General features: G+C 47.4%; 1 protein-coding gene across 12 annotated transcripts in view; it reads left to right on the top strand.

Moving 5' to 3' along the window:
• Positions 1-23,513, top strand: part of CACNA1A (calcium voltage-gated channel subunit alpha1 A) — a 286,598-nt gene that overhangs the window by 178,104 nt on the left and 84,981 nt on the right. For 8 of the 12 annotated variants that reach the window (XM_045990603.1, XM_045990602.1, XM_045990608.1 and 5 more), the window contains 5 exons: positions 10,255-10,358; positions 11,481-11,596; positions 12,695-12,751; positions 13,791-13,883; positions 21,141-21,350. In XM_045990603.1, coding sequence (XP_045846559.1) covers positions 10,255-10,358; positions 11,481-11,596; positions 12,695-12,751; positions 13,791-13,883; positions 21,141-21,350 — 580 coding nt within the window. The remainder of the gene's footprint in view (positions 1-10,254; positions 10,359-11,480; positions 11,597-12,694; positions 12,752-13,790; positions 13,884-21,140; positions 21,351-23,513) is intronic. The other 4 variants (XM_045990607.1, XM_045990606.1, XM_045990604.1 and 1 more) reach the window with 1 other exon arrangement.

Here is a 23,513-nt window from a genome sequence, read left to right as displayed (position 1 = left end):
CAGGTTTTCCCAGTTTTGATTTGTTCCTTTTCTTTTCTGCTTGGCTTCCTGGTTAAATTAAGCGCCTTCTGGAAAAAGCCTAACCCCAGCTAATCAGCAGTGTTGTCAAAGATTTATATCAGGATGTGCATCTCAGCATTATTTGTAAAAATAGAACAAAACTGGAAGCAACTGGTTCAGTACCGTATGGTTCCTTCGTATGATGGAATATTACGTCGTCATTAAAAAGCATCTGTTGGGAGAATATTTACGGATGCGTGGAAATGCACACTGTATAATGACGAGTGGGGAGAACTGATTTTTTTTTTTTAAAGAATCAAGGTGGGGTAAACCTATGTCTTAGCTCCGGCTGCCATTATAAGAGTATGCAGCAGGCGGCTTTAACAGCAGAAACTCATTGCTCACGGTTCTGGATGCTGGAACCATAGGGCCAACACGGTGATGACTCTCCACCTGGCTTATGGACAGCCGGCTTCTTGCCAGGAGAGAGACAGCTATCTCTCTGGTGTCTCTTCTTATAAAGGCACTAACCTCATCATGGGGGCCCCACCTGTGTGACCCCCTCTAACCCTGACCAACTCCCAGAGGCCTCGCCTCCTAATACCATCACACTGGGGCTCAGGGTTTCCACACATGATCGTAGGGGTTGTGATCCACTTCAGCCTGTCCCATCTTCTGCTCTCAGTGTGTACATTTGAAAATATACGTTAGGGAAAGAAAGACTGGAAGGCACTGTACCAAGATGGCCTCTAGAGAGTGGGGTTCAGGAATCTTTATCTTCCCGAATCTTCTCTGTATTATCAATTTTTCTACTGTGAGCACAACTTCCTTTTGTAATCAGAAAAAAAATTAGGTTTGTCTTGTTATAGATTTAAGAGGAAAAGAAAGATATTTTTAGTCACTATGACAAGTCGGGGGGGGTGAATATTTTCTGGATGTATCCACAGTGTGTTGGCTGCTCTTATCCACGTCACCCATCCAGAGAGGGTGAACACCAAAGGCTCAATTGATATAGCAATAATCAATGCTCATTCTTATTGTTTTATTAACAATAAAACTTTAACAATAAAACAATAAACAATAAAACAAAAAAATTAAAAAGGAAATCTTCCTTATGGAAGTATTCCATTTAATATAAATGCAGATTCTCCACTTCTCGAAGCAGGGTTGAGTCTCCCCCCTCACTGGAGGGTAGGCTGGACTTAGTGACTCACTTCCAGAGAGTAGAGTAGGGAAGGGGGAGATGAAGTCATTTTACAGTGGGGAAACCTCGCAGACACCACCTTAAGCAAGGGACCAAGGTCGGGACCTCCCACCACCACACACACACAATCGTATGAGCCCTGACGGATGTGATGGGCAGGGGACCACACCTCTGGTTTTCTTCCCTAAGACTCACAATCCCTGTGTAATCATGAGCAAAACATCAGACAAACCCAGACTGGAGGGTGTTCTGCCGGATACCTGGCCAGTCCTGTCGCAGACTCTCAAGGTCATGATATATGTAAGGGAAGACTGAGAAATTATCACAGACCAGAGGAGCCAAAGGAGATGTGACAACTGGATGTGACGTGAGGTTCTGGAACAGAAAGGAGACATTAATGGGAAACTGACAAAGTTCAAATAAAGTCAGGAGTTTGGTTTATAAATAACCTGAGGGGGAGAGAGGACTATCCCCCATTTTACAAATAAGAGTCAGAGATAGAGAGTGTGGCGGGAGGTTGGCGGCTGGAAAGTGGCGGGACCAGGTGCCCTGAACTGAACCCCACGAAAAAGAAATGGAGGGAGGGAGGGAGAGCAGTTTAATTTTTTTTAAGATTTTATTTATTGATTTGAGAGAGAGAGCATGAGTGGGAGGAGGGGCAGAGGGGAGGGAGAAGCAGGCTCCCCACTGAGCATGGAGAGCCATTTAATTTTTAAAGGAGTAATTTCTGAAAACTCTCTTTAAGTCTGGGGCAGAAAACGTATATTAGGGGCCAAAGAGCCTACATTAGAGAATTCAGGGATTCTTTATGGTGTTTGTTATTGACATACAAGTCTGAGATGTCCAAGATGCTGATCTGACAGACGCATATTACCCAGTGAGTTTGGTGAACTTCTGTCAGGTGACAGAGTGGCCCAAACTTGTTTTTCTGCCCCAGGTGGTGGTGGCAGCTTGGGGAAGCTCAGGAGCTCAGCACTGTGCTGGCCCAGAGCAGCCTGGAAGCCGCGTGTGGGTGATGGGAACTGCCCTCTCTTGGTGGATACAAGGGAGAGCAGGGGGAGAGGCACAGGTCCTTAACCCAGGACCTGTCATGAACAGCGTGGGGGTCCTGGCAGGACCAACACGACCTAAGTTCATTTTGGGCTGCCATTCTCTGAATTTACCAGATGCCACACATCTTCTTGTACTGTTGATCCATCCATAAAACAACATCGTGCAAGAGGCATTTTTAGACCCATCATCCAGATGAGGAAACCGAGGTCCACAGGGATAAAGCAACATGCCAAGGTCCTATGGCCAAGCGTGGTGAAATCTGGATTCGAACCCCACTGGGAACTAACCATCCTACCCCCTCCCCTTTGTTTGACTCCCCTCTTCTCTTCCTTCTCCCCCTCTTTCTTTGTTTCTTTTATGTTGTACCTGTCTCTGTCTCCTCCTCCACCTGTCTTCTCTTTCTCCCTCTCCATCTCTCTGCTTTACTGTGTGTCTCTCACTCTGTTTCTCTCCTTCAGTTAATGTCAGTCAGGAAGGCAGCGAGACTGTGCATGGTTGATGATTATAAATGTGTGTCCCTTAAGGGACAAATGGCCACTTGTGCTTGAAACTGATCTTTGACCCAAACCCTTTTTAATTCATAGATGCTCCTTTTGGCCAATTTCAGATCACCAAAACTGAGGGGACTTTGGGTCATGCATTCATTCAACAAACATTCATTGAATGCCTCCGACGTTCGTGCACTCTTCCAGGCCCTCAGGATATGCAGTGAATGGAAGAGACAAAAATCCCTGTTTGGGGGGAGTTGACATTTTAGTGGAGGAAGCAGGGAATTGGGATCATCAACATAATTTAGAGATTATATATGTATGTGTAAAGGGCAGAGAGTATCTTAAATATTTTAGGCTTGGCAGGCCTCACCATCTCTCTCACAACTACTCAGTCTGCTGTCATAACACAGAAGCAGCCACAGAGAAAATACATAAGAGAATGGTCATGACTGTATACCAATAAAACCATAATTTACAAACACAAGTGGCTAGGCCATGGGTTGAACTTTGAGGACTCCTGTGTAGGAGGGGAAAGAGAGCTTAGGAGAAAACTTAAACAGGAGGGGAGCTTTGGATTGTCAAAGTGAGGGGTTGTAGTTCTTCTAATAAGCCCTGAAGGAGGTGAGGGGGTTGCCATACAAGTATGCTAGGGAAAAGAAACCCAGGCAGACAGGATAGCCAGTGCAAAGGCCCTGGGGCAGGAATGTTCCTGGCATTTATGAGGAGCAGCAAGGTGGGGAATGAGTGAAAGCAAATGAGGGAGCTGGTGAGGCCAGAGGAGGTGACAGGACCAAATAGGCAGAGAGGCTGTGTAATTTATCATCCAAACTGGGACAATTTTGAGAGCAAATAGGGAAAGGAGGACTCAAAAAATAATTAACAGGCATTGCATGATCTACAATGAGTATAAACTGGGACATACGACCTCCCTCATGGCCACTGTGGGACCTTGGCTCTTTCACGGTCAAACCCGCACCATTTTTATCCAGTATACTGGGGAATTGGGTGTTCTCCTGAATTGAGTATTTTTTTCTTATCATCCTCTATACTTTTTCTGAATGAACCAGGCTCAAAAAAAAAAAAAAGGAAAATAAACCATAAAACAGAAAGCACTTAAGAATTTTACTGGGACTCAGCCATTAATTTGTTTGATGAGTATTTATTGAACGCTTGCTAAACGCCAGGCGCCACGCTAGGCACCAGCAGTGCGGGGATGAATCAGTCTCTCCTTTAAGGCTCTCAAGGGCCAACTATTATAAATATAAAATACTATGTAAGTGCAGCGAAGAGGTGAAGTAGAAAAAAAATCTGTTGCAAGCCAGAAGGACGGTTCCAGACCCAGCTGTGCCATCCACACCCTGTGCGAGCTGGCGAGTCACGTTGCCTTCCTCAGCCTGGTTCCCCCATCCCCTGGGTATGGAAACTGTGGGAATCAAGGGGTATTTGTCACTAAAGTGACAGTGGTTGTCTTGCCTGACTCTTTGTTCCCAGGGAAACAGCCTGATCATTTGGACCTGAGATAAACACAGTCTCCTGTTCATGGTACTATTTTTTTTAAAGATTTACGTATTTATTGGGGGGGGAGGGGCAGAGAGAGAGAATCTCAAGCAGACTCCCTGCTGAGCATGGAGCCTGACCTTGAGATCATGACCTGAGCTGAAATCCAGAGCCGGACACTTAACTGACTGAGCCACCCAGGTGTCCCTGCCCTTGCTATTATTTAAACAACCCATTCCAGGGACCTCAAGGTTACCTGCATTCATCATGCCACCAGCGCTTAGTAAGTACCTGCTGTATGCCAGATGCTGTTCTGGGCGCTGGGGAGGCGAGGTTTTAGGGACAAAGACTGTCTACAAACAAGAAAAGGTATAAATTGACAGGGTGAATCAGAGAACAAAGCATGCCAGGAAGAGAACGGATGTCTGGCAGTGCTGGAGAGAGGAGCTAGTCCTGTGGGTCAGGAGGGCTGGGAAGGCTTATCTGAACTGGGGACAGTGGAGCTGAAGGCTGAGTGATGAGGAGGCATCAACCACACCAAGATCGAGGGGACTCTGGGCTCCAGGGGACACTGGGCTCCAGACAAAGGCTCAAAGAACAGATACAACTAGTGCGTTGTAATCTTGAACTTTACCTTTTCATGTACCGATTTCTCCATCAGACCTACCGGAGACATTGTTTTTCCTCACCTGCCTCATGAGATCCATAGAAGGATCCATGAGAAAGTGGCATTTGAGAAAGCCTTGAAGGAGATGAAGGAGCAAACCAAGGAGATATCAGGGTGTGTCAGCCAGGAAAACTGTGTGATGCTGCTGTAACAAACATCCCTCAAAGTCTCCATGACATTAACAGATCTCTTTTCTTGCTCACACTACGTGTCCAGTGTAGGTTGGCAGTGGGGGAGAAGGGGCTGTGCTCACCACTGCCACTTGGAAGCCAGCCAATAAAACAGCTAGGACATTGCCGCTTACTGTCCCAAATAGAAAGAAAGCCCCAAGGGTCCCACGGTGACAGTTCAGTGTTCCAAAGTGGCACAGCTGTCTCCACTCACTCCTTATTGGCCAGCACTCAGCATGAGGCCCTCAGCCAACCACAGGGGAACTGGGACGGGCCATCCCACCATATCACCAGAAATACTTAGTGACAACACTAATAAGAAATAGTGTTCCAAGCACTGGAATTCTTTGAGCCTTTAGGAAAAAGACAGGACTCTTAAGAACCTATCCTTTTCAGGATTACTGATTATGACAGGTGAGCAAGTTTCCATCCTCCTTTACTTCGCCAAACCCAGACTCGTACACACGCCCGCCCTTTTCCTGACCTTCCAAAGGAGGTCAGACCCAGGAGGGGAAGTTTGGGCCCCCCACATTGTCTGCTATCAGAATAGCAGGGGAAGCTCTAGCCTTTCTTCTTGGGAAACGTAGTTCCCATTTTGTTCCCAAGCAGACCCCAGGGAAAGCCCACCTCCTTATCAAAAATTGCATCCACCCCTCCCCCAACTCCTTCTTCTTGAGTAATTGGCTGTAGAGCATGGACTTGAATAATTTGGGCCATACTGGAAAGAGAACAAGTTCTCGGTCCCAGGGAGAAAAGCAGACAGGGGAGGTGGGAGAGGGAGGACAGCTTGGGAACTGATGATGTGGGATGTGTGGGGAACTTGGACCCACCTCTCATTCAGTCATTCCACAAACATGTATTGAGCACTGCTTGCATACCTGGCATTGTGCTAGGGAATACAGCAGTGAACAAGAACCAAAAAAGCACCTTGTGATACTCACATTCTAGCCAGGGAGATGGACAGTGAGCAGGAAAAATAGGAAAAGTGTAGAGAGGGTGAAGCTAAGGGAAAACCTGGCACAGGGAATGGGATTAGAAATAAAGGGCCATCAAGGAAGACCTCTTGGAAACAGGTGGTGGGTAATGGGGAGGGCACGTTTTGCATGGAGCACTGGGTGTTGTGCAAAAAGAATGAATACTGTTACGCTGAAAAAATAAATAAAATGGAAAAAAAAAAAAAAAGGAAGACCTCTTGGAGAAAATGGCATTTGAGCAAAGACCTGAAGAAGAGTGAGAGAGGAACCATGTAGGAATCTGGGGGAAGAGCCTTCCAACGTAGGGAGCAGCAGGTGCAAAGGTCCTGAGATGGGACTATGCCTAGTGTATCTGAGGAGCTGAAAGGAGCCCATGTGACTAGAGAAGAGTTATCCAGGGGCAGAGTGACAGGGCATTGGGGGGTGAGATACCTCTGCCAATTAGTAGCTATATTTGTTTTCTGTGGCTGCCATCACATGGAGGCCAGAAGCCAGAGACTAAGATGTCAGAAAGGCTGTGCTCTGTCTGAGACTCAGGAATCCTTCCTCACCTCGTTGTGGCTTCTTCCAGTGGCTGTTGACCCTTGGCGTTCCTTGGCTTCCCTCCACACTCTGCCTCCATAGCCATGTGGCCATCCTCTCCCCTGCATGTCCCTGTCTCAACCTGGTGTTTTCCTCTTCTTTAAAAGGACACCAGTCACATTGGATGAGGGCCCCCCCATCATGACCTCACCTTAACTTGATGGCAGCTGCAGAGACCTACTTGATGGCAGCTGCAGAGACCTATTTCCAAGTAAAGTCACATTCCCAGGTACTGGGAGAGTGGGGGGACAAAAGGCAACCCAGAATGGACCTTGGGCATGGAACTTTACTTCTCCTTACCTTCCAAGGAGGATGGGAATAATTGTGTACCACCTTTTGGTGTCTATGAGAGGATTAACTGAGCTCAGGTAGACTGAGTGCCTGGCACTGGGTATGTCTGTTATTAGACTGGGCAGCATGTCATGGGCCAGAGGGGTCCTAAGCCTATTGGGGAGCTGGATTGGGAGCAGAGTCTGAGATGGAGGGGCTGCCTCAGTTCTGAGGGGCCTCTGCTGTTTCTCCCTGTTCCATCCCACCTCTCTTCCCCCACCCGCCACTCTGTCCCCATCCCAAACCTGTTTCCTGAGATGGCCCAGACTTTTTCTTGTGTTGGCTGGTGCGGGCTTTCTCTCCCTGGACTATATTTAGCCTAAGAAATAGGCATGAGAAGCCTCAGCTGCCGCAGCACTGGAAAGGAAAAGCACAAACCCAGTCCTGCCTTCTGTCCAGCCCTGTTCTGCTGACTCCATCCTTTCTTCCAGAACCTTCTAGAAGCAAAACATCAGAACTTTGGGTGTTTGTTGGAAGAAGGACATGAACTAGGAACCCTGACATATTAATTGTCCCCAGAACTTGTGTGTGTCCATGATGAAAGTTGGCTTTGTTTGTTGGTTTGCTTTGTTTTCCATTTTTTAATTGTGGTAAAGCACACGTGACATAAACTTTACCGTCTTAATGATTTTTAAGTGTCCAGTTCTGTGGCAGTAAGTACATTCTCATTGTTGTGCAGCTATCCCCACCACCCATCTCCAGAACTCATTATATCTTGCAAATAGACTGTGTCCCCACTGAACACTGACTCCCTGCTCCCTCCTACAGCCCCTGGTGCCGCTGTCTACTTCCTGTCTCTGTGACTGTGACTTCTGTGGGGATTGCATAGAAGTGGAATCATACAGCATTTCTTTTTTTTTAAAGAATTTATTTATTTATTTGAAAGAGAGAGTACATGAGAGAGCACAAGGGAGGCGGAGGGCAGAGGGAGATGGAGGAGCAGACTCCTTACTGAGCAGGGAGCCTGATGCAGGGCTCAATCCCAGGACCCTGGGATTATGACTTGAGCTGAAGGCAGACACTTAACTGACTGAGCCACCCAGGCACCCCCAGCCTCTGCCTTTTTATGACTGGCTTATTTCACTCAGCATAGTGTCCTCAAGATTCTTCCACGTTGTACCATGGGTCAAGATTTTCTTCCTTTTTAAGATAAAGTTGACTCCAAAAATATGGTTAAAAAGTAAAGTAAAATAAGCATACAGAAAACCTACAGATCTTAAGTAAGGAGCTTGATGAATTTTCACAAACTGGGCACACCTGTGTGACCAACACCCAGATCAGGAAACAGAACCTTCTCAGCCCTGAAAACCCCTTGGAGCCCCCACCACAAAGGGTGCCCCATCAGGACCTCAGGCATGGTGACTAGTTTGCCTGCTTTTGTATTTTGTAGAAATGGAATCTTCCATACGTGTTCTTTTCTGTCTGGCTTTCTTTGCCTCACACTAACTAACTCAGTAAGGTTTCACGTGACAAGTGGCAGTTATTCATTGCATGACATTCCATTTATTTTTCCACTCGTTAATGAGGGTTCAGACCATTTCCAGTTTGGGGCTATTATGAAGATCCACTATGAACAATCTTGTCCATGCCATTCATATTTCTGTTGGGTAACGACCCAGGACTCAGGAGTGGAATTTCTGGGTGGTAGTACAAGTATGTGATTTAATTTTGGTAGAAATTCCCAACCCCTTTTCCAAAGTGGTTGTACCATGTGTTATGGATTGAATTGTGTCCTCCCTTCCCCAACTCATATACTGAAGTCCTAACACCCAGTGCCAGAAAAATGTGACCTTCATTGGGCATGGGATCATTGTCGAAGATGAGGTCATTAGGGTGGGCCCTAGTCCAATATGGCTGATATCTTTAAAACAAGGGAAAGAATTTGGACAGAGAGACAGACATGCACACAAGGAGAATGTCATGCAAAGATGAAGGTGAAGATCAGGGTGATGTGTCTATAAGCCAAGGAACCACCAAAGATTATCAGCAAACCCCCAGATGCTAGGGGAGAGGCATACAGTCAATTCAGCCTCAGAGCCTCCAAAAGGAACCAACCCAGTTGACACCCTGGTCTCAAACATCTGGCCTCCAAGAACTATGAGACAATAAATTTCTGGTTTTTTAAGGCCCCTGGTTGTAGTTCTTTGTTACCCCAGGCACAGAGCACTCATACACCATATTACCCTCCCATGGGCAACATATGGGGGATTCCAGCTTCTTCAGACTCCCCAACACCTGACAAAATCAGTTTTTCTCATCCTAGTATTTGTGATTGGTAGGAGCAGGGGCAGGAGAAGTAGCATCATATGGGTGTGTTGAAAGGTGAGCTTTTAAAGCCATGTTCCAACGGGTGCCCCAGAACTGAGGAGCCACCATAAGGCTCCCTTTGCTCCAGCTGCTGATGCCAGGGCTTCCCAAGCACAGAGGTTACCTCCATGAGCTCTGGTCCCCACCTCTGGTTCCAGTCCCATGTCTACCGCCAACTGGCTCTGGGACCTTGGACTGGCACTTTTGTCTTCTGGGCCTCAGTTTTCCCAGTTATAAAATGGGCATGATGGTAGAATAGGGTCATCATGAGGATTAAATGAGTAACTAAGCTAATATAGCTAATATACTTAGGGTGTCTAGCACAAGTACTCCATGAGCACTGGTTTTTATATTTCTCCCTTTCTTTCTCTTTCTAGTCTTGATTTTCATCCCCTCCTCTTACTTCCTTCTTGGCACAGTGTTCTGCCATCCAGAGAAGAATGTTTGACTTGTAGACATCTTCCCTGCCTCTTCAAAAACTGAACTGGGCACATCTGGGAATTTTTTTGTGGTTCACATTGAGGCTGCAGAGCATAGAGGAGGGAGACCCTTGAGAAAAAGGCTCACAGCCCTGCCATCTGTCTTGGTGATTTAACCTAGCCTTCAGACCCTGCCTTCATGCACCTCCTCTAAGGGAAGAGTGTGACTATATCAGGGAGAAGGAGGGAACCAGAGGATCATTTCTGCATTTTGATTGAGTTTTTTTTTTCCTTGAGTTTGGTCTGGGTTGTTCTCTTCAGTTTCATGCTGGTTCCTGAGTCCTGTGAGGCCTACATGATTAAGAGGGGGCTTTGTCCATCTAATGGTACCTCTGGGGTTTCCTCCACTAATTGATCCAGTTCCATTTCTCTGCACTTCCAGAGCTCCAGGACTCCACAGGCCAAGGACATTTGAGGGCAGAGCTCCCCCTTCTCCCACCTGTCAGGTCATACTTGAGTCCCATGAACTCTCACCTGCTTTCCGTCCTCATTTCCCACAGAGCAACGATGCCTCAGGGAACACTTGGAACTGGTTGTACTTCATCCCCCTCATCATCATTGGCTCCTTTTTTATGCTGAACCTCGTGCTGGGTGTGCTGTCAGGGTAAGTCTCTGCTAGTCTCCCCATCCCACACCCCCTCACCATCTTCTGACCATAAAGAGACCATCAAACCTTTGTTTTCATTCTCCAGGCAGAAAATAGAACTTCCCTTGTCTTGGGTTAGCCAGAAAGTTATTAGCAAGTCAGGTACAGGTGCACAGGTTGTGCGTTGCTAAAAGCACCCAGGGAAAGGACTCTTGAGGGCTGGAATCCAGTCCAACATTAGCTCACAACATTGTACCCCTGGCATTGAGCAACCTCTACCCAGAGAAAGGGGAGGTTCTTTCCAATGCAGACCTCTCATTCAGAAGTCTTTCCCAACCACAACCCACCACACAAGAAACTTCTATAGAGCTTTACTTTTTATAACTTAAATTTTTTAAAAAGCCAATAGATTGGGTTCCCCCTTCCCATTTTCCAAATATACTGTATATTTCAGTATACAATCAAACACGCATTTTCATGACACATAGTATCTCTTATCCCCAAGATTGAATGTGGGTTTGGAGATTGGGGGGCTTGATCATAAATAGGTTTTTTTTTTTTTTTCTCATCACAAGAAGTCCGAGTGCTGGAATGACTCCGTGGTGACGTGAGGGACCCCGGTTCATTCTAGCTTTCTACCTTCTGTCCTTACCGGACAGAGGGTTTCAGTCTCATGGATGCCTCATGGTCTTAAGACGGCTGCCTCACACTCACAAGAGGGGCCACTGCACACTCCAAACATGAATAAGAAAGAGGGAAAAGAAAGGGGAAGGATATATATCAGGCTACCACAGAAATCTTCAGCTTATCTCATTGGCCTCACTTAAAAGAGGGCTGAAAATATTCTCCACCCGAGAGTGTAGAGAATCAGAATGGGGTATGCGGCCAGCAGTGGTTGGCATGGCATGGTTCTGTGGCTTTACTTTTTTCCTCTACCTGAGTGCAGTTGTTGGATAACCTGGGAAGCTGGCAGAAATACTCCCAACCCCTGTGGTGTTCTGATATCTCAGGAGACATGATTTCTTGTGTTAAAGTCCACTGCCTGCCCTCCAGGGATTTCTGAACCCCCCCCCCCCACACACACACACACTCCCTAAAATGTCAACAACAGCCACACCTGGCTCTTTCCTGCTTCTGCAGAGAGTTTGCCAAAGAAAGGGAGCGCGTGGAGAACCGGCGGGCTTTTCTGAAGCTCAGGAGGCAGCAGCAGATTGAACGAGAGCTCAATGGGTACATGGAGTGGATCTCAAAAGCAGGTGAGGCCCTTTCATTCCGAGAGTTTCAGAGCACACGGAGTCCTGCATGCAGCTCACAGGTGGGGGAAGGGAGGGCCCTGATGGCAGGAGAAGGAGGACCTGGCCAGGTGGCCCCGCTTCTCAGCAGCAGGCAATCTGGAGCTGGGTAGAGAAACCTTCAGGGTGACACCAGGATAAGGTGTCACGTAATGGCTGAGGGACTTTTGGTTTACATCCCAGCTCTGCCACCTCCTAGCCACGAAGCTCACTTCCCTGCGCTCCAGTTTCCTTAGTTGTTAAATGGAGCTACGATAGTGTCTCCCTTGCAGGGCTGGGGAGTGCGCAGTAAGAGCATCCAAGCTAAGCCACCGAGCAAGGGCAGGGCCCAACACACAGTGGGTGCGTGTTTATTGGTTCGGCCATTCAGCAGACGTTTACGGAGCACCCCCCGTGTATCAGGCACCGTTCTAGGCACTGAGGATATGGCAGTGACCAAAAGACCAAATCCTCACCCTTGGGGCTCCTAAATGTTCTACTGAGGGAGACAGAAAATAAACAAGGGCATATAGTGTTGAGTGTTCCCCAATGCTGAGAAGAAAAATAAAACAGTGTAGGAAGTGGAAAAAAGCTGGAGGAGGTGGGGTGGTCCGAACGAGGTGGGGTGGAAATAGCTGAGGAGGTGAGGTTGGAGCAGGACCCAAAGGAAGCATGTGGGTGTCTAATGAAGGGAGTTCCAGGCAGAGGGAACAGCAAGTGCAAAGGCCCTGAGGTGGGACCAGCATTGAGTGATAGCCAGGAAACCGGTGTGGCTGGAGCAGAATACCTGCAGAGGCAAATGGGAGGAAGCAAGGACCGGGAGGTGACAGGGGCCAAATCAGGCAGGGCCTTAAAGGTCACGGTAAAGAAGCTGTGTTTCATTTTGAGGGAGGTGGTGTGGCTGCAGTGAGGCTGGGAGTCTGGAAGAATAGAGGAGCACGTTTGTAGCTGATTGAGTTACCTCAATCAGCAAGAGGAGAAGGAAGGTGGCCGGGCAGACCCTTCTCCTTCCTGATCCAAGGGAACCCAGCCGAGGAGAGGCCTGCAGGCGCTGGAGCTTAACTATGTGCTCTTCCTCTTCAGAAGAGGTGATCCTCGCAGAGGATGAAACCGACGGGGAGCAGAGGCATCCCTTTGATGGTAACTGCTCTAAACCTGGCTTCGGGGGTGGGGGGGGGATCCCAGGGGAGACTATAGCAACAAGTGCTGGGGGAACAGACTGTTTGGTTCTGAGGGGCCTCCAGGGAATAGATGCTCAGGCCCCAGGGGATTCCAAGAACAAACACAAGATCAGGTCAGGACCAGGAAGACACAGGCCTGGTGCAAATCTGCTTCTTTGGGGCATTTCAGGACCTTGGTGTAAGCTTTACATTTTCTGACCTGCCCTTTCTGCTTGAGCCAGGTGCCTCAGTCTTCCTCATCCATCAAATGGGCACAAGAGTAATAATACCTACCTCACCAGATTGTTTATGGAGATTGCATTAATGCTTGCAAATAGAATCCTGCAACAGCGCCTGGCCCACAGCCCCATCTGTGTTCGCTAAATAGATCAATAGCCAAGAATCCAGCTTACTATTCAGGACAGTCGTCTCCCATGTTAGAAATTTGGCTAGACAGACCAATGACTTTGGATTAAACAATACCAAGATTGAAAAGGAAGTAAAGGTGCTGGAGCTTGATCTCCATAGATTACAAAATAAATTTTACAATTTGGGAGGAGGGGAAGAGATGGACTCATGGAGGGTGTATGTGACTGAACTCACTGGCCCCTGGAGAGCTCGTGGGGAAGGAATAGAACTTAAATACTGAGGAAAGATGTCCACAGTCCCATCCTGCCTAGCAAGTGTGCTGAAGGTGTTATGCTTTCATGGGAGTCTCTGTATGTCCAGTCTCAGGTATCTCCAAAGGGGAAGGGTGGCTGCGAGCGCAGACTTAGACCAAACAGGACTCGATTCTCATCTTTACCCCTGGGGCAAAGTCATGTAACATCCCTGAGCCTCAGTCTCCACTTTTGTAAAATGGGCATACTCTTACTTCCCACCAGCCCGGATGGCCACGAGGATTAGCTAACCCAACAACACATGGCAAGTCCCTGGCCCCAAGAACCCAAGGACTCCGAGGTATGGTTCTTTTCTCAAAAAGGGTAACGTCTTTTTCTCTTGCCATGTTTCCATTGTTGGAGCTCTGCGGAGAGCCACCATAAAGAAAAGCAAGACAGACCTGCTCAACCCCGAGGAGGCCGAAGATCAGCTGGCCGACATCGCCTCTGTGGGTGAGTCCCTCCTGCCCCGGCCTGGCGCTCAACTCTCACCGACTGCGGGAAAGATGGGAGCTGGAAGCCTGGGAGCCACGTTCCCTCAATTTGGGTGCCTCATCTGACCCCTTTCCACCTGGGTGTCCTGGGGCAGATGACACGATGACGGGAGTAACAGCAATGTCTATCTCCTAATCCCATTGTGAAAACTTAAAATAATCCACATTAAGCATTTAGAAGAGTGTCTGTCAGAGAATAAGCTCCCAGTCATGGTACTAGGTGTCATTAGTATTCATTGAGGGGCTGCTGTTATTAGGTGCCCGTTGTGAACAAGACAGGAACCAAATCCCTACCCACGTGGAGCATGTAGTCAGTGTAGCACACGGAAGTTGAACAGATAATTACTGAAATAAACCTGTCATGGTAATGGCGCCGCAGAGGAGACGCCCTGGGTCCGGCCTGCTCTGGAAGAGTGGGGTGTGATCAGGGAAGTCTTCTCTGAGGAGGTGACACTGAAGCTGAGAACTGAAGGATGAGTAGGAGTTCGCCATGGCAGAGAAAGCAGAGGACCGTGGGAAAGGCTGTACTCCGTCTGTTGCTGTTGGGGCAAACACAAAGGGCAGCGTTTGAGGGGGTGGAGACGTTTACCCTTCCCCTGCTCACCCCTCCTGATTGAGACTGTGTTGCCTTTGACCTTGTACAAGGAGAATATATTATATCTTGAAATGGGTTTAAAAACCCGGTAATGAAAGTGGGAGAGCATCCAGACAGGGGAAATAACGCATGACTCTGAGGGGAGAAGTCATTTAAACTGTATGGCTGGAGGAAGGAAGAACGGAAGAGAGAGGGAGAGGTGGAGGAGGGAGAGAAGAGGAGGGAAGAAAAGAGAGACAAGGAAAAACTAGAGGCAGAGAAACAGGAAGGTGAGGGGAGCCGGGGTGACTCAGTCAGTAGAGTATGTATCTCTTGATGTCAAGGTTGTGAGTTCGAGCCCCACGTTGGGTGCAGAGATGACTTAAAAATAAAATATTCTGGGGCACCTGGCTAAGTGTCCAACTCCTGCTTTCAACCCAGATCATGATCTCAGGGTCCTGAGGTCGAGCCCCATAGCCGGCTCTATGCTGAGTGTGGAGCCTACTTAAAATTCTCTCTCTCTCTCCCTCTGCCCTTCCACCCCCCCCAAAAAAAAAAACAGAAGGAAGAAAGGGGAGAAGGGAATTTAACATATACACATAGATCTAGTCCACAGGCACCAACTGTTCTATGCTCCGCTGTTTTCACTCCACCCTAGTTTGTGACCTGAATGCTGGGTTTCGACATCATTCCCACTGCAGTCCCATACTCCAAAAGAGTGCTACACTATAGTTTGTTTGGCTGGGGTTCCGGCGTATGGGGTTGGGAGTCGTTTCCAATTTTTGCCCCAACGAGCAGCACCGCGGCGGGTTCCGTCATATGGTGTTGGGAGTCGTTTCCAATTTTTGCCCCAACGAGAAGCACCGCGGCGAACATTGATACACAATTACGTCCCCCACCCTTTGGGCGTGTTTCCTTGGGGATAATTACAGGATCAAAGATATTAACAGCTTTTCAACTCATTATTCACAGAGCCGTTCTGAGTTTCCAAAGCACTGAACCCATTTATAAACCTGCCAAGTACTCATACGATCACGAATCCCCCCCACACCCCGGCCACTGTGTATTTTCCATTTAATTTCCTTTCCCACTGAAGTAAGTCTGTAATGATACCTTAAAGCTTGTTTTAATTTGCATTTTTAATTTCTAGCCAAAACACTCTTTTCCTTGTAATGATGAACCGTCCTGTTTCAACTTGTGGACTCTATCTGTTTCCCTCCTTCCAGCAAGTTCAAGCACAGGAGCATTCTGTCAGTGCTCTGTGTATTTGATGGGTTCTGTCTGGCCCACACCTTTTGCCAATTAGGTTGCTTCTATTTTTTTTTTTTAACGTTCTGTTGTATTTTGATAGGCAGACACATTTTGTTCAGACCTCTTGTTTGAAATGCCAGGTGCTGAAGAAAAATTGGTATACTCGAGTCAGGATCTCCCTATGGATAAGATTAAGCACCTGCTCTTAATTGATGAAGAAATTATTTTCATCAGTCATTCTAGAAAAAATGAAAAAGTGATACTACTCAGTGTTGGCAAGGATGTGGGGAAATGAGCATTGTCATATGCTGTTGGCAGGAGTGTAATCTGCAGTGTTTCTGATATATGGTTTGGTATTATTTAATTATAGATGTTTATGTTCTTCGACCTGGCATTTCCACTTCAAAAGCATTTCTTCCATGTGTGCAAAAGGTCTATGCCTCTTCTCAACAGTGTTCTTTCTGGTGTTCAAAAAAGTGAAAACCAGGGGTGCCCAGCTGGCTCAGTCAGTGGAGCATGCGGCTCTTGATCTCAAGGTCATGAGTTTGAGCCCCACATTAGATGTAGAGTTTACTTTAAAATATAGTATTTTTTTTAAAAGTGAAAACCAGGGGGCACCTGAGTGGCTCAGTCGGCTAAGTATCTGGCTTCATTCAAGTTGTGATCTTAGGGTCCTGGGATCGAGCCCCACATTGGGCTCCCTTCCCAGTGGGGAATCTTCTTCTCCCTCTCCTTCTGTAGCACCTCCTTTCTCATGTCTCTCTCTAGCTCTTTCTCTCTCTCCCCCTCAAATAAAGAAATAAAACAAAAATTTTTTTAAAAAGGGAAAACCAGAAACAACCCACATGCCCAGAAATGGGGAGATGACTAAAGAAATTACATTATTTATACATGATGGACTATTACGCAGCCAGGAAAAAGAACGAGGTTTCTACTGGCATGGAAAAATGTTTGAAATCAATTTCTCAGTGAAAAAAGCAAGTTGCACAGCATTATATAAAATTTATGATCCTGTTTTAAGAACACTAATAAGGGGGCGCCTGGGTGGCTCAGTGGGTTGAAGCCTCTGCCTTCAGCTCAGGTCATTGATCCCAGGGTCCTGGGATCGAGCCCCACATCGGGCTCTCCACTCCGTGGGAAGCCTGCTTTCTCCTCGCTCTCTGCCTGCTTGAGATCTCTGTCAAATAAATAAATAAATAAAATCTTTTTTTAAAAAAAAAGAACACTAATAAGTTTAAGAGCTACTTAAAAATGTGGAAATCGAAAAAAAATTTTAATGTTGGAATTGGAGGATTGCAAGGGATTTTCACTTTCTATGTGACATTTTTCTAAAATGTACAAATTAGTGAAGGGCATTACTTTTGAAATGAAAAAAGTAATTAGATAAGTTTAAGTTACTTAAAAGTGAGACTAATTATGAGGAACCTAATGGCTGGCTGTGTGGGCTGGGAGGTATTTGGCGGAAAAGCAAAGAAAGCTTCATGAAGGAGGAGTTTTTAAACTGGGTTTTATGCAGAATAGGGTGCATGTATCCATTTATGAGAGCTGCCATATTTCAATAGCACAGACTGGGGGCTTAACAATAGAAATCTGATTTCTCATAGTTCTGGAGGTGAGAAGTCCAAACTAAAATCAAGATATTGGCAGGGCCATGCTGCCCCTAAAGGCTTCAGGGGAGAATCTGTTCCCTGCCCCGCGTGGCTTCTGGGGGTGTTGGGGATTCTTGGCTTCTATGTGCATTACTTGAGTCTCTGCCTCTGTTGCACGTGGCCCTCCTGAACCCCTATGTGGTTCTTTTCTTTTTTTTTTTTTTTTTTTTTTTAAAGACAGGTAGTGTGTTGAGTAAATTACATTTTTTTTAAAGATTTTATTCATCCATTTGACAGCGAGAGAGAGAGAGAGAGATCACAAGTAGGCAGAGAGGCAGGCAGAGAGAGAGAGGGAAGCAGGCTCCCCGCCGAGCAGAGAGCTCGATGCGGGACTCGATCCCAGGACCCTGAGATCATGACCTGAGCCGAAGGCAGCGGCCCAACCCACTGAGCCACCCAGGCGCCCGGTTCTTTTCTTTTTATAAGGACACTGGTCGTGGGATTTGGGACCCACCCAAATCAAGTGTGACCTCGTCTTAACTTGATTACAACTGCAAAGACCCCTTCCAAGTAAGGTCGTGTTCTCGAGTACCTGGTTAGGAGTTCAGCACATCTCTTTAAGACACACAGTCCAACCCACAACTTGGGCAGGACCTGTTTCCATTTACAGAGAATTTTAAGGACCAATAAATTACCCAAATCCCCAGATCAAGCCTTGGTGGTGACAGACTGCTGTCCTCACCAGAGAACATTCTAGACTGCTACTGGCCACCTATAGCTCTTGATCCCTTAAGTACAGCTGGTGAGAACCAAGATGTGCTTCATTCTAATACATCAGATCTGGAAGTCCTAGTACAAAAAAAAAAGGGTGTAAACTATCTCCTTAACATATATTTATACTGGTGCTATGCGGAAATTGTAATATCTTGGACCCGTTGGGTTTCATAAAATCTCTTATATCTTTAAGGGGTGCCTTAAATTTTTAAGGGGCGCCTGGGTGGTTCTGTCATTAAACATCTGCCTTCGGCTCAGGTCATGATCCCAGGGTTCTGGGTTCAAGCCCCACAGCAGGCTCCCTGCTTGGTGGGAAGCCTGCTTCTCCCTCTCCCATTCCCCCTCCTTGTGTTCCCTCTCTCACTGTGTCTTTCTCTGTCAAATATATAAAATCTTTTGGGACACCTGGGTGGCTCAGTGGGTTGGGCCTCTGCCTTCGGCTCAGGTCATGGTCTCAGGGTCCTGGCATCGAGCCCCACATCGGGCTCTCTGCTCAGCAGAGAGCCTGCTTCCCCTCCCCTCTCTCTGCCTGCCTCTCTGCCTGCTTGTGCTCTCTCTCTCTCTGTCAAATAAATAAATAAAATCTTTAAAATATATATATATTTTTTAAAGAATTTATGTATACATATATATATAATCTTTTTTAAATGTATTTTTAAGATCTAAAGATTGCCCACAATTATAATTCCAGACCACAGAGAAAAATCAGAGATAAGGATGGGTCAAGGTGGAGCATGAAATACAACACAGAAGACAATACACAGCTAGTACACGCCTAGAATGTAGTAGGTGTTCAATTAACATTTGTTTCTCTCTCCCTTCCTCATGAGTGCTGGGATTGAGGGATGTGTCTCCGGGCCAGTGATCAGGAAAAACTTGCTCCATAAGTTGGCGTGTGAACCAGATCCTCACTGTAGCTCTTGGGGTTATAGAAGAAGATTATCATGGCCAATAAGCATAATGTGCCAGCATCATGCTAAGGTGCATTCCTCCCCACAGCTCTGCAAGGTAGGGAGTGTGGTTGTCCCCAGTTTACAGATTGAGACACAGGAGCCCCAAGATGCAAGGTGACTTGCCCAAGGTCATTTGGTGGTGGTTGGTGAAAGAACCAGCTTTTCAGGGTGGCTCCAGCAGGAGTAGGGATGGGGACCCTCTTGCCCAGTGACTGAGCTCTACCCCAAATCTCTCTCTCTCCCTCCTCCCCATGGAGCATTCGAACCTGACCTGAGACCTTCAAGAGTCTCATTCCTCTCTGCCACACCCTGTGGATGCCTGCGGGTCTGGGCACATCTTCGGGAGCTGCAGAGACCTGGGCCAGAAATGCCCCAAGTGGGAAGGCCCTTGAAGAGCCACCCTGGGGTTCTCAATGCCTGTGAGGTCAGGCAGGTGATAGACATGAGAGAGGGGTCCAGCCACCATGCCTGGCCCGCTGCTGCTGAGTAGAATTTGGTGCCCAGGAAGGAAGCGGCATCCTGTGAGATGTCTGCTGTGTCCCGTGCCTGGCTGGTGGGATGGGGTTGGTGCACAAGCTGGGTGGACGAACGCGTAACTGGACACATCAGCTAATGGATACAAGGGTCAGCCAACAAGCTTGTGAACAGAGGAAGGAGTGAATGAGCCAAAGCACCATAAACAAACAAATGAGTGCAACTGAAGGTTTTCTAGAAGAAATCATTTAGAAGATTAAATGAGTTCATCCAAAACTGAGCTCCGAACCTCCCCCACAAACCCATCCACACTCACCGGATGGCAGTTCTGTCCCTCCGGGGGCTCAGACCCAAAACCTGGGCTCCTCCCTTTCTCTCACGCCCACACTTGATCCCGCAGTGGGTGTTGACATCTCGGTTAAGTAATACATCCCTAATCTGCCCCCTCTGCTGCTTTCTCTGCCACCTTGGAGCCAAGTGGCGTCGTTGCTGGCCTGGACCAGGGCTGTCGTCTCCTCTCTGTTCCTGCCCTGGCCTTCCACAGTCTGTTCCCCCCGTGGCTGCCCAGGGGTGCTTGTGAGCACCTGAGTCAGGTCCCGTCCCTCCTCTGCTCAAACCTCTGGGGTCCTCATCTCATTCAGAGCAAAAGGCCAAGTTCTCTGCACAGCCCATAATGCACTGCTTGTTCCACACTGTCCCCTCCCTGTCCTCGCCAACTCCTCCTCTCCCCCTCAGCCACTCCACTCCAGCCATACTGGTTTCCAGATGCCACTCCCCGAATATGCCAGGCAGGCATATTTCTGCCTCAAGATTTGTTAACTCTTCCTACAATACTGAGATGATTTAGTCCTTCGCCTTGACTTAATTTAGGTCAACACCTTCGCCTTGACCACTTAATATGGCAGCTTGCCCACTGGCCCTTCCTGGGGTTCCCCATCCCATTACACCACTGTTTCTTTTTCCCCCAAAGTATTTTGTAACTTCCCTCACACTACCAATTTACTTTTTATTGTATTTGCCGTCTCTCTCCCCAAATGGAGATTGGGCCCAGAAAGCCAGGGCTCTGTCTGTTAACTAGTGTATCTGGAACACCTAGAAGAGAGTCTGGCACATAGTAGATGTTCCACAAGTAAAAGTATATGCAGGCAGATCCCTTGGAGGCTCATTTCTTGGTGATCATGCCTAAAGTGAGGTGTCCATGAAAACTAGGGTCCGATTCACACCTCTTCCTGGAGGCCTCCCAAGCATGCAGCTCTGCTTCTTGCCTCTGCACTGAGGGTCCTGAGCTCGTTCCTCATCCCCCCTGTGGTATGACCCCCAGAATCATCAGATGTGACCAGGAGAAGGAGACACAGAAAGTTGACTCCATCAGTGAAGAGCTGTCTGCCTAACCCTGACATCCAGAGCGCTCATTGGTCATTTCCACCTTCTTGTTAGCTCCATCTCTGGAAAGCTAAGCCCTGGGGCGTGATCATTCTCTCGGGCCAGAGTGCTCACCGGGGAGGCTTATGGATCCCCTGGCCAGATTCCGTGCCTGGGCCGCACATCAGTTAATTTCCTCCACAGGAACACCCTGACATTCTCCATCCTTTCCTTGGCAGGGTCTCCCTTCGCCCGAGCCAGCATTAAAAGTGCCAAGCTGGAGAACTCGACTTTTTTCCACAAAAAGGAGAGGAGGATGCGTTTCTACATCCGCCGCATGGTCAAAACTCAGGCCTTCTACTGGACTGTGCTCAGTCTGGTAGCCCTCAACACGCTCTGTGTTGCTATCGTTCACTACAACCAGCCCGAGTGGCTCTCCGACTTCCTCTGTGAGTACCACCCGGCCCCGCCCCTGCCCGCTCCCTAATCCCTTCCTTATACCTTTTGCCCTTGTCCTCCTCTGGTGGCGTGTGTTCCTTCCTTGGCTCATGTTGAATCTGTCCTTTCAATTGGATGTGTCTGTAACTGCTACCACAATATCAGAGCCCACCTTCTTTAGGCCTGGGGGCTGGAAGCTGGAATTCGGGCAACCAAATACTACAGTAGTGCTTTTTTAGGGGAGAGCCATAGGGGTGAAAGGGGCATTGGAAGAGAGACAGAAAAGAGTTGAGACCACAGGACAGCCAGATATAGACAGAAACACACATCTAATTAATAGGCATATTTCTGAGGATGTTAAAATAAGTAATTTGTAGCTGAGAGATGGGGATGCTTTAGGGACAAAGAGTGGCCCTTATGTTGTCCCCATTCTCTCTGCTCATTTCTGACACTCCCGGCTTCTCGCCTCTTCTTTCAAACCTTCTGCTTTTCCCGCTTTTCCTCTCTTGCCCTTTTTGACTTCCTTAAACCTGGAATTCATTTCTACAAGATCTCCTCCAACAAGTGTGAGGGCATCTTTCTCCCTCAGTGGGTACAAGGACCCCTACAGAAGGCTTTGCCCCACTGGGCCTATTCCCAGATTCCTGGAGTTAGCATAAGACAGTATCAAAGTTGATGGCCCGGTTGGGGTGAGGAGAAGCAGTAAAAGGTAGGGAGACTTCTTACTAGGATTTAAAAAACAAAGAGTTCTGAGGAATCAACAAGAATAGTGGGCAGTGAGGAAGACAAATCCATGCCCTGGCTCTGACTTCTGAACCCCAAGAGAAGATTTCCCTAAACCTTTTTGCCTGCTGGCTACTCTCCTCCTGCATGTTTGTGAACTTAGGTCTGTGGCTTCTTTCCCCTTCTGACCTGATTTGGAATTCACCCAGATAGCCACTGGATGTAGTCTAGTCTTCAGGCTAGAGAGGTCCGGAAGCCTGGTCCAGGTCATTGTTTCCTTGTAACCTTTCTTGTTCTCAGTCACATTTGTTGACCCCTCAGGACACCCCCCAGGGACCAGCTCTCCTTCTGAGAGCCCTGACCTAATTCCAACCTTAGTAATTGCTTTGGTCCCCCTGGAGTCTTACAAATGAGGACTCTTTACTTCTTGTCTTAACCTCCTCTGCAGTCTATTTTTAATCTCCTATATTCTCCACACTAATCACTTTGCTCTGTCTGTCCTGGTTCAGGAACAGGGGGTTGGGACTTCCTGCCCTGGGACTCTGTGTCTGTAATGGTCCTCTAATTATCCCCAGTTGAGAAAACTGAGACACAGAGAGGTTAAGTAACTTGCCCAGGGTCACACAGCTAGTAAGTGACAAAGCCAGGATTTGAACCTAGAATCCAAGTTGTGTCTGATGACAGATCCCTTCCCTGGTCACCAGGTGACCTGGATTCTCAATGTCTGCATTACTCCTAACTCATCATGTGACCCTGGATAAGTCACTCCCATCATCCATCAGTTGAAAGCATCTTCACTTATAAAGCACCCTTTTCTTTTATTTGCCACTAAGAAATAAAGCCGTGCTACCATCTTAACCTGGGACATGTCAATTTTAAGATACACCTCGAATTCACAGATGTCAAACTGAACAAAAGTGTTTGTCTTGGAATCAGTAAAGTGTGGTCGTTTCTTGGGGTCTTGAATTTCTCATCTGGAAATTGGAGTTGACGGCCCCGAAAGTTCTTCCAGACCTACCAGTGCTATAGACAATTCTCTCAGGTCTTGTGCATTGCCAGATATCAGGTTTCCATGGTAACTGGGAAGCAAGCACCTCAGAAACTCTTAAGTACTCCCAGAGTTGTTTCTGGTGGTTCTTAAAATACACCAGATGGTGTAGACAGATTTCCCTCACTGATATTTTGGCCTGATGATCCTAGGGACCCTGATTTCCTTCAGATCCTAGGAGCTCCCTGGAGTCCAAAAAACTAAGGGGAAGTTTCAATCAGGAATGAGTGTGAAGGGCCTTGACAGTTCAAACCACCTCTTAAAAGAATGATATAATAAACACCCTTGACTTTCAAACAGAATTAGTTATGTGACCAAAGTTGACATTCTTGGAAGTTTGGGTCCTCCACCTTCCTTTCTTTTTTTTTTTTTCTTAAGAGAGGGAACTCAAGCAGGGGGAGTG

This window comes from Meles meles, chromosome 20, assembly GCF_922984935.1.
Source record: "Meles meles chromosome 20, mMelMel3.1 paternal haplotype, whole genome shotgun sequence".
Classification (NCBI taxonomy): Eukaryota; Metazoa; Chordata; class Mammalia; order Carnivora; family Mustelidae; genus Meles; species Meles meles.
This window is presented reverse-complemented; position numbering and strand designations above follow the sequence as displayed.